The sequence below is a fragment of the Mustela nivalis genome, assembly GCF_964662115.1.
Source record: "Mustela nivalis genome assembly, chromosome: 12".
NCBI lineage: Eukaryota > Metazoa > Chordata > Mammalia > Carnivora > Mustelidae > Mustela > Mustela nivalis.
Genome location: NC_139031.1, coordinates 92,545,450 through 92,563,872, shown reverse-complemented (window position 1 = coordinate 92,563,872; position 18,423 = coordinate 92,545,450). Strand labels below are relative to the sequence as shown.

General features: G+C 47.6%; 1 protein-coding gene across 2 annotated transcripts in view; it reads right to left on the bottom strand.

Annotated features, from left to right (window-relative positions):
- Positions 1-710: 710 nt before the first annotated feature.
- Positions 711-18,423, bottom strand: part of ABCA13 (ATP binding cassette subfamily A member 13) — a 321,989-nt gene continuing 304,276 nt past the window's right edge. For both annotated transcript variants that reach the window (XM_082692779.1, XM_082692780.1), the window contains exons 60-62: positions 4,360-4,465; positions 3,007-3,144; positions 711-2,365 (exon numbers count right to left, since the gene is read on the bottom strand). In XM_082692779.1, coding sequence (XP_082548905.1) covers positions 2,270-2,365; positions 3,007-3,144; positions 4,360-4,465 — 340 coding nt within the window. In that variant the 3' untranslated portion in view covers positions 711-2,269. The remainder of the gene's footprint in view (positions 2,366-3,006; positions 3,145-4,359; positions 4,466-18,423) is intronic.

The following is an 18,423-nucleotide window of genomic DNA, read 5'->3' as shown; positions in this document are numbered from 1 at the left end:
GTATATTCCGTGAAAAGTTGTGGAGAGGTCGTGTTGGGCTATTTCTCGGTTCAACATTCAACATTCACTGAACCAAGCTAACTATAACCTTAAGTCCTCCACTGTTTATTGTTCTAAAAATACGCTTCGTGTTTGCTTTCTCCAGTCCTGCTTTTGCGTGTGGGCTTTCATACATCCTCTGTTTAAATATCCAGGTAAAGATAAACCCTATAATAAAGCTGGGTTCCTGGGACAGGAATAATCATGATGATCTCGGCCTTATGAAGGACTCGACTCCGAGTGCTTTCAGAAGAAGGCCGTTTGTTTAAAAGTCTCCATTGTATGGCCATAAGCCCAAAGGTCTTAAGACAAATGTTTAACTCTACAGGCATAAAACATCTGCATGACTTAAAAATGCAATGACATTTTCAACACTAACATAAGATTTGACCTTTCCTGTCCAGTCTTCTGGGGTATGGTGCTTTCACATACTGAGTTACTTTTTTCTTTCTGTTTATTCTTCAAAGGCTTACCTGAAAGCACAACCTCGAAGACTACAGCGGCTCAAAGGGCGGGAAAGAATCCCTACGAGCAGAACATCACAGTCGGAAGCTCAATCAAATTATAACCTTTTCAAGCTTTAAAAGATCTTGAGTAGGTATATGGCCTCCCTAGCTCGGTTAAACGGGATCCCTGACGATGCCAGAAAATACACAAGTTTATTCCAAGAATCAGGTTCAATCAAAGCACATCTCGTTTATTCACCGCAGTGAAAACACGTTCCTGGGTCACAGATTTTTATGGATGGATTCGACAACAATCATCACGAAGGAGTACATCTCCCATTTTGACAGTGAGACTGTTAGAACTGGGCGGGGGGGTGGGGGTGGCGGGATCCTAAACCTTAAACTGTAAGAAATCCTAAACCCTAAACCTTAAGAAAGCATAATTCATGGGATTTACGTGGATCAAATCATTCAGCAAAAGTCTCTGTGATTGGCTGAATCCTGACAGGTTAAAAAGATCTCTAGTATCGAATGATATCAGGAAAGACAGATTTCGGTGAAATCCTGTGTTAGTAAAGTAATGTGCTGGCAAAGCGGCTCCTTTGGCCACAAGCTACTATCACTCAAAAATTTAACTAGATAAGGTCAAGTTTTAAAATGAAATTAACGCAGCGCTCCATGGTGATTTGAGAAAAGCATTATTCAGAGAAGGTTGAGAAGTATCTCGTGGCTCAAAAATGTCCAGCTAGAAACTGTTTTCAGTGGTGGTCAAAAGGACTTGACAGATTTCGCTCTCAGGTGCAGAATGTGAAGTGTCTCTGGCCAATGTCAAGTGCCACAGCATGGCACTTTATCTCTAAAAATGCTAGAAAAGTCATTCTGAGAATGGCAGAATTGTTAGAAAATTTTAAAGCATTTTAAAGTTAATGTTTATTTCCTACATATGGTACTAATTTTGCAGGTACAATTTGAAGTAACTAGACAGTTTACAGCACTGTTCTTTTTTTTAGAATTATGATGTTAGTCATCATACATCATTGGTTTTGAAACTAGAATATGCCTCAGAATACCAGGAGGCATTAAGGAAACTGAGAAATGAAGAAAAAAGAAAACACATCCACATTCTTTTTCTTTCCATCCCTGCCTATATTTAAAATCTATGAAAATCTGGCATAAGTTTTATATACAACATAGAGTATCCAGTTCAACTGACTTAATTTTGCTGAAGCGTTTGCTAAAAAGCTCCGCATTCCAATATTTTAAAGAAACATCTTTTGTGTGAAAGAAGTGGCAATTTTTATATGTCTTCCCATATAATATCCAGTATTACAAAAAACCTCTTGATCTCTTATCTGATGATGAAAGAGGACAGAAACAGGAAACAGTATGTGGTACTATTTCCTAAATAAACCAGTTAGGAAAGTTACTAGCCCTGGCCACCTCGGTTTCCTTAAAAGTACAGTGGAGTGTTCGGGAATGGCCAGCCTTTGACAGCTCCAAATGTCTCAGGTTGGACTCTGGGTTCACTTGCACCCATGTCATGAAGGATCTGTCATGTCCCCCCCACCCCAGTTGTCAGAGGGATTAGCCATGTGGGAGGAACTTTCCAAAAGTCTACAGAAACAATCTTCCAGCTGGCAGGTTATGAGTTAACCAACAGCTTCAAAGAGGAAAGGAAGAGAGAAGGGGTCCGACCACATGGAGCCTGACTCCCAGCTCCTCCGAGGTGATAAATTGGAATAAAAGACAAGGTATTAATCTCTTAGAAACATCCCCTTAAGTCCTTAGACAGGCAGGTGAGGGGGCTGGTAAGAGCCAGTGGGGGCAGCCGCGCTAGATGGTGAAGATTTCGGTAGCTCAGTAGCAAAATTAATAAATACCTGAAAGAAATGATGAAAATCATTATGAACCTGTGAGGACACCAGACCTTCTCTTCTCAACTGTTGCACAAAGGGACATCTCCTCCAAGTGCTGCCCAACTTTTCAAAAAAAAAAAACAAAAAAACCCACAAAGCTTTCATTCATACCACCCATTTGGAAACCTCCATAAACAGGAAAATCCTTTGAGGACGCAGCTCAATGTAGGGATGGTCACTAAGCCACCTGGAAATCGGGATGCCTTGAGCATATGGCGTAAGAATGAAGGTGGCATTTAATTCTATCTTCTGGCACTCAGTTCACTTTGCTTCCCAAAGTGAGCAATGGCTCAGCTATGGTGCAGTCCCCTTAGACATTGGGGCGGGGGAGCCAAACGAAGAAGGGAAGGTTAATGGGGCATGGCTTGCCCAGTGAATGCCCAGTGTAAGTGTGGACAGATGGGAGCCCTACTGACCACATACCTTGAGTGGACAGCAGACAGGAAACAGACCTCCTCACTCTCACTGTCTTATTCAGTAACGCCAGTGATTAATTTAAGGAAAAGACAACCTCAAGAAGTCATCTGGCTCATTTTAAAATTGGCTGTGGGAGGCCTCGAGCCCACACCGAAATGCAGACGGCCAAAGCATTCCCAGTACCATACCTGTTCCAAAGTGGTTGGGTTGATGGAGTAGTGTTTGATATGCAGCAAGGTCTTGTTGTTCTCTAGAACACGGAACAGGTCTGCTAAGCATTCCCACTGTTTCGGAACATGGTATTCCAACAAATTCAGACGCTGCCCCTAAAAACCAAAAACAAATTGTAAATTGTATCACATGATGAGCAATCAGTAAGATGGACCACACTGCACTTAAGTGATAAATAAATTATCATTTCTTCAAACCACATGTCTCCATAGCAGCAGGAGGGTGGGTCGGGTCTGAGGGTCTCCGTTGCACACGTGGAGATGGCGGCACAGCTGGTACGCGGTCCTCCTCGTGCCTGCGTGGCTCTGTCATCCCTCGTACATCCCCACCCTGCCACAGCATGTGGAAGCCCTCCCTGGGGGTAAGAATGTGCCTCGCCCTACTGAGAAAGAAGGAGGAATTTACGGTGGAGGCATGGTCGCACCTGACCCTCACTAGGGCTTTGAGCAGAGCTCCCTGCTGTCCTCCCCGTGAGCTAGGAAGCAGCTCTTGGTAAGAGAGGAAATCTTCCACCCTCTTTTCACATGTGCAAGGGACTCTCAGCAGGGGTGTTACTGGAAGTCTGGAAGAGACCCTGAGCATGAATGCCTGGTCTCGTACAGCATGCTTCTTACCAAGGGGGGGGGGGGGTTTACTCCGTGATTCTCGTTGGAATTCACAGGTGATAGGTGATAGGTGATACACCCTATGTATGACCCACTGGAATCGCATAGTTATCCAAGATCCTGTGGACGGGCGGTGCTTCTAAAATGTTAACGTGCCTAGGTGTCCCCTGGTCCCCTTCTTAAAGGCAGGTTTGGATTCAGGAGGTTGGGGCCTGAGATCTTGTAGGTTGAAGCAGCTCCCCGGGGAAGAAGATGCTGCTAGTCCAGGCATCACACTTTGCATCTAGTAGAGGATTAGGGTCCCAAGCGCAGGGCATTCGTTGTTAAAGTAAAGCTGAAATCAGCAAGTCTAGAAACCCAAGAGCCAACACCTGGAAGGCATTACCTTCTGCAATCTTCCTTCCTGAACAAAACAAGCCATGCAAGAGGGCTGTGCCCACAGGTCGTGGGGGTATGTAATCACGGTCCACTCAGGGACTCCCAACAAAGCAGTCAGACAGGCATGGTGTCCGGACTCACAGCAGCCAAGCGATATCCACTGGCCATGCTATTGTGTGCGGGGACGTGTGGCCTGTGCTTTGCAAACAGGCCACACAGCAGGCACTATCTCTTAACCACGCAGAATTAAAACAGGGAAAAGGACAAACACACTCATCTGATTTCTCAGGCTGAAAACAAAGGAGGAATGCAGAATTTTAGTGCTACCTTAAACTGGATCCCTGGAAAATGGAGCTTCAAGCAGTCCGAAATCACGTTGTGCTGATTTGTTTCCTGACCGAGCCAAATCTTCACTGAATACCCATCACCAAACCTGGAAGTCAGATGAAATTGAAACACAGTCACAGCTGTTCGGACCTAAGAGGGGAAATTCTGAGTCCATGTCCCGTAGGGATACGGTAAAGGAAAGCAAGTATTCCAAATCGATGGGAGAGTCTGGACTTTCAACAATGCAATACTCAGACGTCAGAACTCAGTTACGCAGTTTTCTGTAACCCACGGACACAGACACGGATTTATCTTTAAAACACAAAATCAGCAGATCCTGGCTTCAATCTCTGTCAGTAAAAGACGGAAGCTGAATGCAAACCAAAAGCAACGCGCTGAGTTCAAGAAGCGGGACCCGGGCCGGGACCGACCCTGAGAAGCACAGCGGCTCCCAGGTCCCTGAGGATTACGTGTGGCAGCGGAGAGGGGACGAGGGTGCAGAAGGAATGAGCAGCATATAAAGCGGATCTCCCGCCTGGACCCAGACCCAGCAGGTGCAGGGACAATGGGGGAAGCTGGTCTGAGGGGTGCGGTCCCCCCCCATTGTGGAGCTGTGGGCAAATGACCACATGTGAGGTGACAGTCACACCGCAGAGCAATCTCAGGGCCACCTGCAAGAACTTAAGGGGCTTCCAAAAACTGTTATTCTACTGCCTGTCCCAGGTGCCTAGCTTGGTGCAGAGCACATAATAGCATCTCAATAAAGACCCGTGAGAATAAAAACAAAGACATAAACACATCATGATGACAGAAGTTTGTGTCAGTTTTGCTCATTAACACATCTACCCCAGGTACCTAGAGCTAATAACTATGAGTCAAATGATCCAGTGAATGAAAAGAACGGATCCCATTCCCAGACCTTTACAAGCACCCTCATTTACTTCAGCATTCCGCACATGGACACGGGAATCCATCTGGTGCAGGAGGAGGCCCAAGATAACGTGACTTTGCTCACTGACTCAAAGCACCCCGAGATCCCAGTCTGGGTTCTGATTTTCTGCTCCTCCCCTGATTTCAAATTTCCTCCAGATATGAGTGTGGCCCCAACCTCTCCCGTCATTCAGGGCTGATGGTCTCAAATCCATTCGTGGCCGAGAGGTTGTTGATGAGGTTGACAAAATATGGATGGAAACAGGCAGAGAAGCCTCCTGGGGCTTCTCCTGCACTGCGTGGAGGAGTCTCTGACGGAGGTGTGTGTCTTGGCCACTCCTCTGCTCAGCCGCAGGACCTCCACACTGAGCTGCCCACCAACCCGGCCCATCCAACCCCACCTTCACCACGGCCTCCCACATCGGTGTGTGTTTCCACGTCTCAGGTGGGGAGGCCCTGAGGTCCGGACGGCTGCAGGCACGTGGGTCTGCAGAGCCGTGGGTTCCGTCTGCCATGTGAAGCTGTATCCTGGGGGCACAGGAGAGCACAGAGCGTGTTTCTGGTCTGATGGTCACGACGTCTGACAGCGTGTGCTGCCGGCGCTGGGCCTGGCTGGCCGGCCGGGTTGGAAAGCTTCTCCTCCCTCCACGTACCAGACGTGGGACTCGGGAGTCACTACTGTCTGATAAGGATGCTAGGCGACGGCATGATTTCCTTGGAACTTCTCCGGGGCCACGTCTGGCACTAAGCGAGGCAGTGAACAGATACCCAGGCCAATTTGTTTTCTGCGCAGGCTACGATCCAAATGAAAGAACCCTTTGCTCTGGCGTGAAGCAGCTCACATTTCTTCAGCAAACAGATGAAAGCAGGTGAGCCAACGAGAGCGGGGATCAGAGCACGCACGACAGGAGGCACCAGGGTGGGAGGGACAGCGTGCACGGACGACCTCACTTCCTACGCATGGGAGGTCCCCACGCACCGCTGCGCAGGGTGCAGCCCCGTCGGCATACTTTGCTTATCCATTTTTAAAAATTCACGCTAAATTCCAATCACTATCTAATGAAGTCTACTATGAGCATATACATACTAATTTTTTTAAATTCTCTCAGAATGAAGTTTCATTGGCACTAAGCGACGTCAGGCTTTGCTCTAGACAACTTGAATTATGAAGCTCTTCGAGGAAAGGAGAACACGTGCAGGAAAACGTTCCTGGGAGAGGCTGGCTTGTGTGTCGGGACGTCTCTGGAGTAGTCAATGAGACCCCTGGACAGAGAGTTACAAAACCAGGTCATGACTGGGAGAATCTCTGCAGGTCAGTGAATTCGTGCATGATGCAGGAATCTAATTTACGGCAGCTTTGCTTTCTCCTTTCTGCCTGTCACCTGTACACTCAAGCCGTGATCTAACTTCCGTCAGGGATTTCTTTGATTTGTGCGCTTTCCAGTCTAAAAGCTTTCAAAGCAGCCAAAGATCCTTCGTCTATGCGTGCGGTCACCACACTGACGCGGCTCACCACCGTGCCCCCGTCATGCGCACAGCCGGCGATCACGGAAAGAGAAATGAATGGCGTTATCTGCCCACAGAAGTGCCTGTAACCTTCATTCGGCCGCTGTCCAGGATAGAGTTTGGTCCACATACACTGAAAGTCATCTGCGTCACTAGTGTTCAAGCAAGGACAAGCAGTGTGTCAGTGGGAGACACACATGCACGCACATTTTAAGAGCCAGATGTCAGCGAGCAGGGAGCAAGCGAGGAGAGTGGGAGGCAGGCGGCTGGCTGTGAGAGCACCCGACTGAGCCGGAGACGGCCGCGTCTCCTCGTCAGGGTCCGAGAGATGATCCTGTCCACAGAAGTCGCGAGCATGGGGCACACGGGTTCCGTCGTGAAGCACTGAGCACAGATGCCCTGTTCTGTCCCCAAGGACCTCGAGGCTGCTATGTCGGTCCCTCTTTTACAAAAGTGAAATGAGATAGCCTGGAGGTTGGGTGACATGCTCAATTGACACAGCGGCCAAGGAACAGAGGACGGCATGGCCCAACTGTGGTCAGCGGAGTGCCAACACGGCACAGGGCGGGGTCCTGTGTCATGGTCCACGCACCTGCCTTCTTCCGACCTCCACCTTCTCGCCAAGTATCCTGTGTCCACAGAACATGACAGATGGCACTGTCTCTTCATAAAAGGTGGAACTGGGAGACGCAAAGAGTCTGGAGACTGGTCACTGTCACGCCGCTCCTTCTGGCAGAGGTGCAACACAGCAGGCTGCCTCACTCCAAAACCAGTCCCTTCATCACGGCTGCCTTTCTTACTTCAGCCCCAGTCAAGTTTGGTCCAGAAAACATTCTCATCCCTGCCTGCGCTGATCAGAATGGTTGCAAGGAGAGCGGGTCGAAGTTATCTCAGCAGCTGGTGCCCGAGCTTCTCCTGGGGGACAAATGGTCCTGGCAAAGACCCTCCACAACCTTCTGAGTTTACAAGCAGCATCTCAGTGGTTCAGAGACACAGCCTCACAGTAAAGAGAAGCTTGGCCCGCGTTGACACACCTCTGTCCATGAAGCTCCCCTCTACAGCCAGAGTGTCACTTTCCAAATTGATTCTGCCGGGTGAAGACCCCACTGAGCTCCTGGGGATCAGGGTGCCCTTCCCTTGTGCACGCAGGGGTACAGAGCAGCCCTCTCGCCCACTGGATGTCACAGCAGAGCCCCCATTTGATGAATCACCGGTGCATTAAGTCCCTTGTTAGAATCTGATGACCTAACAACAGGATTGCTCTCTTCTCCCATTAGCAAAAATGGACTTACATTTCTATCGCTTTTTCCTTTCTTCTTAGAATAATGAAAGGGACCATTGGAGGCGTGCAGCAACAGCCACATTGGCAGGAGGGAGAGAAGTGGCCTCATCTCCGACACGATAGCATTTTACCCGACAATCAAGAACCATGCAACGTTTTGTTTTCAGCGGGTGGGGGTGGGTAGTGTGCAGTGAGGTCACAGCTGTAAGACTGACTCTCTCATTCGGTCTCCCATGTGTTTTCATGATCTCTGAATGCCTTCCTTCATTTCAGAAAGACTCCAGAATCTAGGTAGCTAAACCATGCCTTTTGTCAAGCTGACAATGGTATGAGAGATTGTCTACATTTCTCCATCCTGACAAATAGGCATTTCTTCCTTATTTCCCTTATCATTTCTAAAGAGAAAGTTGGACTGTAAATGGAGCCATTATCCACCAAGCTGAAATCCCCACACCATGGTTTCCATGTTGAGTAATGGAAGACGATGTCTGCTTGAAGCAGAAGGATCTGAAAAATGTCTTCATTGTTGAAATGAGTTATGTGTGTGATTCTGATCAACAGAGTTACAGAAATCCTCCAACAGGCAAGAAAAGCAAGCGTCTCTAAGACAGCCACCAACATTATTTCAGTGAGCAGGGTGGGTCAGTTTCCAATTAGTATTTTCTTTCTGTGGTTCCAAAAGCCACAAAAGCAATCTGCAAACAAACAGAGAATAGACAGAAAGGAATTCATGTGGTCTTACCGCTCTTCAAGGCTCCAAGCACGGCCCCATTAAATCTCCATAAGAGAACAAAGATCCTAAAATGAAAATCCTATTGGGGCACCTAGGGGTCTCAGTAATCAAGTGTCTGCCTTTGGCTCAGCTCATGGTCCCAGGGTCCTGGGATCAAGTCCTGAATCGGGCTCCTTACTCAGCGGGGAGTCTGCTTCTCCCTCTCCCTCTGCTGTTCCCCTTCCTTGTGCTTTCTCTCTCTCAAGCCAATTGATAAAATCCTCAAATTAAAAAAAAAAGAAAGAGGAAAGAAAGAAAGAAAGAAAGAAGAAAATCTTACGAAGTGGCACATTGTCCTAAAGGAAATAAAATCCAATGCTGATTATCAAAGAGAATGAAATTTCTGTGGGTCGGGTGTCCGTCCATCTGGGGTGACATAAATACTGGAAGGGTAAGGGAGGTTTCTAGCAGCTAAACCGATGTCCTGCCACATCCAGTGTCGTACTGTGGCCACCACTGGAGCTCTCGCTGCTGTAAGAGACCACCCAGCTGGTGTCACAGCCACAGGCACCTGGAAAGGCAGTGGGGACAGATGCAGCCATGTTCCTCCCGGTTTGTCTCCGTGAGCTCAGCAACGGAATTAAGCAAACGCTCCAGGGAAACAACCGGGCTGGTGACTTCTTGGTTTGGTCCCCGAGGCCGTGCCAGGTGAGACGTGGGGGAGGAGGACCACACCACCATTAGCAGGGGGAGCCTTCCCAGCCAGACCCCTGCCCTGCTGGCCCCCCCCCACAGAGAGCACGGCCGAGGAGGGGATGGTTCCACTGCAGACGCACCAGCAAATGCACTTCTCTGTGGGGCTGTGATTTGGGGGGGGGGGGGCGAGCGGCCCTCTGGGAATGCTTCTCCACATTCAGTTTCAGAGGATTCCCAAATAGTCCCTAATGATTCCAGCTACCCCATGTAGCACAGCCTCTAAAACAATAACAGAAGGATCAGAAAGATGATGTCTTTCTTAGCAGAGAGGAACGGCTCTCAGGAGCAGCCTCCCTCTCTTTGCTGAGAAGACCTCTCAGGCGGACAGATTCTGGGCAAAAGTCCCTGGTGCCAAAATATGGCTGGGACTTCCACGCGGGACCCCAGGGCGGGCCCATGTCAGTAGCCTGGAGAGGCAGGAGAGCCAGCAGTCGACGGTACAGGGTGGGCTAGGTGGACGGAAAGTTCTGCGGCAACCTCGCTCCCAGCTTCACATTCCACGGACATCAGGAAAGTGACTGAGGTCAGAGAATACTTCCGAGAACGATGCCGGGGGTGCTGCGGACAATAGAGGGGCCACCGCAGGACTGACCTGGCTCCCACACCAGGCAGCAGGTGCTTGGGTAGGACTCTCCAGGGGCAAAGGGCACAGGGGTGACCTAATGTGCCAGGAATCGACAGAACCCCCGAGGGCATCAAAGCAGACAAGTCTTCCTAAGTCTATCATGAGCAGGGAAGACTCCAGGGAGGAAGCATCAAAACACTATTTTCCTAGTGTTTCTCTGGATCCCTAGAATGACAGAGCGAAACCCAGATGGTCTATAACAAAGCGCGTGCCAGCGGGGGCCGGCTTCTCATGACGCAGCGTGAGGAGGTCGGTATGCAAGGCAACTCCCCGGTTTCCCTGTAAACAACCTGTTGCAGGGATTTCCTAGACAGACCCTCATCCAAACACTGGTACCTCCCCTCAGGGACTGTCATTTAAACACTCAAATGTGCTTTTATAAGCAAGTACATTAAACTATAAACAGGTACACGAGCGGGAGGGAAGCAGGGGCATTAGGAGACCAGATGTTCACGAAAGCCTCAGAACAATTAGCGTGAACACTCCATTGTAAGGTCACAGTCGTTCTGGGTATCGGTGTAAGACCAGCAGGAAGTGGATGTAAGCCGATGCTTCTGAAAACGGATGGCCAGACTTCAGGCAGGATGGTGTGAAAAGTTCCACAAACCTGTTCCCTAGCAAAAACGATAATAACTATCAAAGGCAGCATTTAAAATCTCTGGAAATGGTCATTAGGGCATACAGGAAGTCAAAGAAGATACATTAAAAAAGACGAGGGGACGCCTGGGTGGCTCCATCAGTCAAACATCTGACGCTTGGTTTCAGCTCAGTTCGTGATCTCAGGTCATGCACTCAGCACAGAAACTGCTTGAGATTCTCTCTCTCTCTCTCTCTCTCCCTCTGCCCCTCCCCCTGATCACCCTCTTTCTCCAAAATAAATAAATAGGATCCAAAAAAAAGCCCTTATTTGATTGGATTAGACTGTGGACCAATTTGTGTCCTAAGACATAGTCGAAACCAATAGAACAGTCGGTCCACAATCAGTGATACTAACAGCTGACTGTGGGCATGTGGGCAAGGGGTGAGGTGGGGAGCTCTGCCCAAGGCGCCATCACCCACACTCTGGGGGACCGTGGGCACACCCCAGGCTGCCCGCTGAGGAGCAGAGTGGAAAATTCACCTTGTAGTGCGGCAGAAACAGGTTCACTAAAACTATCCAAGCAGTCACTAAACACAGAATCAAGCAGAAAACCACAACAAGCCCCAGCGGCGGGAGGCCTGAGTCCAGAATTGCAGCAATACATCCTCAAAACTCCCAGTTTCCAATAAAAAATGATGACACATATACGGAAACAGGAAAGAATGACCCATATGCCAGGAAAGAAAGTAAAACAGGAACTGCTTGTGAAAGCAGCCAGATGTTGGATTAACAAAGACGACAAAGTAGCAATGATAAATGTATCCAAAGAATCCAAAGAAACCATGATTAAAGAAGCCAAAAGAAGGTATGATGCTAGTGTCCCATGGACCAGAGGCAGAAATGATGAAAAAGGCCCACATGGAGATTCTGGGTTAAATAATAGAACTGAAATAAAGAAGCTCAAGAGTTTGACTCTGCAAAGGGAAGAATTAGTAAGCTTGAAGATAGATTGATGGAGATGATGTGACCCAACAAGAAAAATGAGCAGAGCCTCACAGAAGTGTAGGACGCCATAAACAAGATTAACAGTTGACTTCTCATCAGAAATACTGGGGACCAGAATCCATTTAACTGTTACCATTTAGTAATATTTAAGCATCTAAACTTCTAAAACACACACACACACACACACACACACACACACACCCCCAAAACATTGCCAACCAAGAATCTTATGTCCAGAAATGTTGTTTTTCAAAATGAAGGCAAAATGAAAATATTTTGTGATAAAAACAGAGAGAACTGGAAGACCCACCATCCAAGAAATACCAAATACTCATTTCAGCCTGTAAGTAGGTGACCTCCAGACAGTAATTCAAACCCACATGAGAAAACAGACAGTATGAGTAAAGGTAACGATCCAATTACAACAGACAGTACAAATGCACATCTTTTCTCCTTTCCGCTCTTAGGTGAGTGTAGAAGCAATCATAGTAATGATACACAGCTGTATTATTGAGCCTATGACATACAGAAATGTAATAAACTTGCCAGTAACAGCCCAAAGGAGGTGAGAGAAGGCAAATCTGTGTCCGAGGAAGAAAAGGGCTCCAGATGGTAACTTCGATCCACAGGAAAAAAGGACGAGAACCAGAAATGTTACATAAGGAAGTTAATAAAACAAAGGCTGTAAATATATACTTGCTCTCCTTTAAAAGACATAAAAATTAAATGAGTCATAATGACAGCAACCTATTCTTAGTTGGTAACACTGATAAATGCTACGTCTCTCACATAACACCGAGAGGCAGGCAAATGATCTTGAACATTTTCACATCTCACTGGAACTAGGTTATCTTAAACATGAAGTTTATTGTGACGAGTCAGGATGTATCTGGCAAGCCCTGGGGCATCCATTAAGGATATAACAAAAAATATAGCTATACGGGAAAAATCATTAAGAAATTAAGACTCTGTTAGAAAATATCAGGAAATACTCACTTCATGCAAAAAAAAAAAAAAAAAAGCAATAAAGGAGAAACAGCTAAAGGAAAGCAACATAAGACTTACAGAAAGCAAAGGTGAAAGTGCAAACCTAGCTAATGACAGTAATCCAATTCTATCTATAATCCATAACCAATAATAATATTAAATGTGAATGGATTAAATGATCCAAATAAAAAGCAGAGATCGTGAGACCAGAAAAGACCCCAAAATATGCCACATATGACATATGGGAGATACACTTCGAATTCTTAGATGCAGAGAGACTGGAAGTAAAAGAACAGAAAAAGATGTATCATACGAACCGGTAAATAAATTTCCCAAATCCTGGCCCACCTCTGGCAACACCAGTTTATTTTCTGTATCCACAGAAAATAAAATAAGAAAAGGAATTTTCTTCCCTTCTTTCCTCCCTTTCTTCCTTTAAGATTCCACATATTAGTGATATCATATAGTTTTTATCTTTCTCTGTGTGACTTAATTCTTAAAAAAAAGAAAAAATGTTTTATTTATTTATTTAGAAAGAGCAAAAGCAAGAGAGATCACAGAGGGAGAAGGAGAAGCAGATTCACCACCAAGTGGAGAACCCACCAAGTCCTTTACCCCAGGACCCTGAGATCATGACCTGAACCAAGGGCAGATGCTGAACCGACTGAGCCAAGTAGGCACCACTCCTGTCTGACTTATTTCACTCAGCATAATGCTCTTGTGGTCCATCTCTGTTGTCACAAATGAAAGATTTTGTTCTTTTTATGGCTGAGTAATATTCTAGTGTGGTTTTGTGTGTGTGTGTGTGTGTGTGTGTGTGTGTGTGCGTGCATGAGTGTGTGCATGCAAACCACATCTTCATCATCCACTCATACACCAGTGGACAGCTGGGCTGCTTCCATGCCTCGGCTGCTATAAACAGTGCTGCAGTGAACATGGTGCAGGTATGTTCAAGTAGTGATTTTATTTCCTTTGGGGAGATACCCAGCAGTGAGACTGCCGGATCATAACTTGTTGAGGAACCTCCATACTATTTTCCAGAGTGGCCACCCCAGCTTGCATTCCCACCAGTGGTGCACGAAGGTCCCCTTTCTCCTCCTCGCCAACACCTGCTGTTTCCTGTGCTGTTGATTTCAGCCCTTCTGACAGGTGTGAGGTGGTATCTCATTGTGCATTTGAGTTGCATTTTCCTGATGATGATGATGTGGATCATTTTCTCATGTGTCTGTCGGCCACCCGGATACCTTCTTTGGAGAAATATTCCAAATATGATTCCGACCTAACAGGAGTCCATCCCCTGGTGAGGCTGTCTTCTCAAGCCCAGGCTGCATTTGCGATCAGAATTCATGATCCCGTTGTTTATGGTGGAGCATTAGAAAGGCACGTTTTTGCTTTCTGGGTTGCACATTAATTGTCAGCAGACCAGCGGGCATTGGTGCTGAATGTAGCCATCCAGCAGAGAAGGTGACAGGGACTATTACCAGGGCCATGGCTGCAATTAGGCCCAAATCACACACCTGGAGGTTCCTGCTAGTAGAGAGACGCTGAGTACAGACAGAGCCCAGTCTCTAAGGCAGCAAACCAAGTGTGGGTGATGCAGAGTGTTTTTAGAAAAAGCAGGCTTCACCCTGTCTGGAGTTAAGTGGGAACTGAATGAAAGTCAACCAAAAGTGTTGATTATTATTGTTAGTACTGGTTGTTTGTTCAGTTAGACAGAACCCAAGGGCTGTCATAGTCAGATTCCTTTTTCACGTCCAGCTGTGCCCACCTGACGGGACAGACCGCCATGTGCAGAAACTCGACCTTCATTCACTCGTTCCCTTACTCTTTGTTCAACAAACACGTTGAGCGTGTATCACAGACCAGGCACTGTCCCAAATATCAGGCACCCAGAAATAAACAAACAGAAAGGCCTCCTCCCAAGAGAGCTTCCATTCCACTGGGAAGAGGCTGAAAACAATCCGGTAAACAAATTAACACTGCAATATGTGCCAAGGTGTATCCATCTGTTCAGATTCGTGTATGAGTGACAGAAAACTCTGAGGAGGAGGGACATTAGCAGGCTGAAAGTCTGATGTCAGACAGCTCAGAAAGGGTAAGTCACTCATCTGGCTCCTTCTGTCCCTACTCCTCTGCTCACTGGATTCCATCATGGAGGCTGCCTCATGCTCCAAGATGGCTGCTTCATCTCTAACCATCACATCTGTAATCAAGAAGGGAGGGAGGAAGGGGCACAGAAAGCGATGTCCCTCCCTATGAATCCATAGCTGCAGGCCCTATGAAGCTGCAGGCCCCTCTCCTGTTTTATCTCTTCGGCCCCTCTGCAGCAGGTCCTCACAGCTGGGAAATGCATGGCCAAATGCCCAGCTAATATCTGGGGTGACTTACACTTCTACAAATGGGCATGGTCTCTCTCTTGGTGCACTCGGTCAGGGCCAGTGACCCACACACATAAAGGTCCATGCAGCCCACTATGGAAATTGTCCTAAGCCTGGGGAAAAAGATATTGGCGGCACAGTTGAATGAAGTCATCTAACATTACCAGGTTTTTCTGGAGCACGAGGGTCTTGACATCTGGTGGGGAAGAGACCATGCCATTGTTGTCTCTCCTAAGACCAGCATTCACCCCATGTGTACCCACGAGCAGAATCACAATGTAAACCTGAACCTGAACCCGTGAAACAATGTCTCAAACACTTCTACTTCCCACCTTCTCTACCTGAGTGTTCTTATCAGATTGTATTAGAAAGGGAAAGTGGAGTGTCCCCTTTGGTGAAGTGACCACTCTGGATGACATTGGTCATGACCCGAATTTCCAAGACCAGAGGCATCCAGCTGAGATGTCCAGCACGAGAATGTCAGGTGGCCAGAAACCCTTCCTGGGGAACCACATCAGAGCAATGTGGATTGTATTCTTGCGACGTGATGCTATGAAAGCAAATGGAAAGACAATGCTGTGCATCATCGTGAGGACACATGCCGAGGGAGTAAAAGCCAGCAAGCGCCTTTCTCTGAAAAGAGCCCTGTATGGTAAAGGCAGTTAATTCAGGGGTGGGCAGAAGCAGCTGAATTCAATGATGCCTGAACACAAAGCAAAATGCAGGATAGAATTCAGCGGCCCGTCATCCCACAGCTGCATGCCATGGCAGAAATCATCACACGGGAGTGTGTGCAAACTTCCCTCCCCATTTATGACAGTGACATAAGCGTATTCAATTATCTGTTTCATTTTTAAATTTTTAAACCAGTTTATTATTGGGTGGTGTCATCTTAATCTAAGCTTTGATAGTCGTAGCAATGTTTTCTAGAAGCATTAAGTCAAAGTTGCCACACTGAGCATACGGTGTCATTGAAGGTGACGTGTTAATTTTCAGCCAGCCAGATGGCAGTAGCTCCAGACCTCCACCATCACAATGCCTTCTTCCATTTCTTAGAGAAAAACCTACAAACAAAATTTCCGGAGTACCCTCTACATTCTGAGTAAAACGGCTATATACCTTATTGATGGCAGCCTCCTTCAAAATTGATTCCCTTATTACTTTTGATTCCTGAAGTTTTCAACTTGGATGACTCAAGAAAATAAAAGATCTCAGGGTGACTGAGTGGTTCAGTTGGTTAAGCCTCTGCCTTTAGCTCAGGTCACGATCAAGAGGGTCCTGGGCTCAAGCCCCACATCGGGCTCCCTGCTCAGTGGGGAGTCTGCTTCTCCCTCTACCCCTCACCCCACTCATGCTCTCTCTTTTGCTCACTGCCCCTCTCAAATAAAGTCTCAAAAAATACAAAGAAAAGTTCCCATAATCTTGAGGATTTTATTTCTAAAGCTTTGGTTTTGTTTTGTTTTGAATACATCAATAGCCTCATCCTCCTTCCCCACTAAGAAATCGGCCTGGCAAACTTCCAACCTCAAGGCTTCAGAAGCATGATTGATTTCCCCCACACTAGGGAGGACTTCTTTTACACTCAGACCTAATTTTCTGCTTTAGTCAGTCCCAGGGTAGGGGAAAGCAAACAGGTGCCATAGGCCGATGTGGCTGGTTCCCTCCAGGTGGGTCGTGAACATGCTCACAGCCCGCTGGGTCTCAGGACGCCCTCCGGGTAGCCCTGGAGAGAATCTGGGGATGCGTCCCCAGTTCCTGGGGACCGAAGTGTCAGTGCCCCAGAGCATGGGGCATCTCCAGAGCCATTCCTGGCCATCAGGAGGCCTCCCCTGCATTCCAGCTCCTCTTTGTACACACACACACACACACACACACACACACACACGTCCATCCATGCGTGCACACACACAGTAATGGCTCTCATAAGAGCATACACTTTTCAACCTAATGAGCTATGCCCATCTGAGGAAAGAATCCAATCATGATAGACTGTAGACAGCCCCCCAACATCTTATCCCTTGTCTTATCCCTCAGCAGAAACTTTACTTAAGTGGGAAAATGCCCAGCTAAATTCTACATTTCTTGGGCTTCCTAGTAACCAGGGCAACTGACAAAACAAAAGCACAAGTGGGTGGGTAGGGCTTACAGACAGCTTGCCTTTCCCGCTCCCTCTTGTTTGTTGCCTAGAACAAGGATGTGATGGGCAGAGCTTCAGCAGCCATTCTGGGACCAAGAAGACTGTAAAGACTTAAGCCACTGAACCAGTGCCAAAACCAGGTACTTCTGGACTTTTATTGCATGTAAAAGTGAACATGCCTCAGTCAATGGATATACTTACATCAGCGTGTCTGATGTTCTGTTACTAAGAGATGGACATAGTTCATAACTGAAACAGAAGATCAAAGATAGGAGAGAAGAGAAAATCCCCCAGACGAAGGTCTCAAAAGGAAAGGAGATCGTGGGATGGTCACACAGGAAGAAGACAAACAGTTGATAAAGAGGCAAATATCCTTCTCAGAAATAGAAACAAAGGCAGAGAAGGGTGAATGGCAGTTAGTGAGCCCACCCTGAGGGGTGGACGGACAAGCGGCTTCTACCATCTCAGGATATTAGAGAGCACTTGTTAAATGAATGGGCATCAGGGCCTTGGCCAGAATGGGGGCGTGGGAACACCGCCCAGAGTTGGGTTGCAGGAGAGATCGGAGCCCCAGCCCCACCACAGCCCCTCTCTGTGGTTACTTAGTGGGGGTTGTTCTGAGAACATACACCACAGAACAAAGCGCAATCAGAAGCCCAAGTTCCAATCCCAGCACCTCCGCCCACCAGCCAGGAACAGGCTCCACGTTTCTCTGACTCATGTTCTGTACTTGCAGAGGCAGGTAATACCGAGAGCCAGCTCACAGGGGTGCGAGGAGGAGCCAACGAGTTCGTGCACAGAGCACCGAGAACAGGCGCAGATTAAGGCCCGCAGCTGCCATGGCTCCTGACATCACCCCCGGACGCCAGAAGAGCTGTGCCCAGAGCTCTGGCCGGTATGGAAGGGATCACATGTACTGAACAGCCACCAGACGGAAGGAGAGAACTGGGACAGTAGGAGAGTGGGATGGCCCGGACACCGGAGAACAGAAAACAAAGGTGGTCCCCGAGAAGGGGCCAGACCTCATGGAGAGCTGCTCCAGCACTGCAGCTCATGGATGCTAATGTCAGAAATGATGACTGTCCGTGGCCAGAGAGCAAAGGGAAGAGGCCAAAAGGGGAGAAGGGCATGTGGCCCGGTTTCCTGAGCCTGAAAGGAGACCGTCC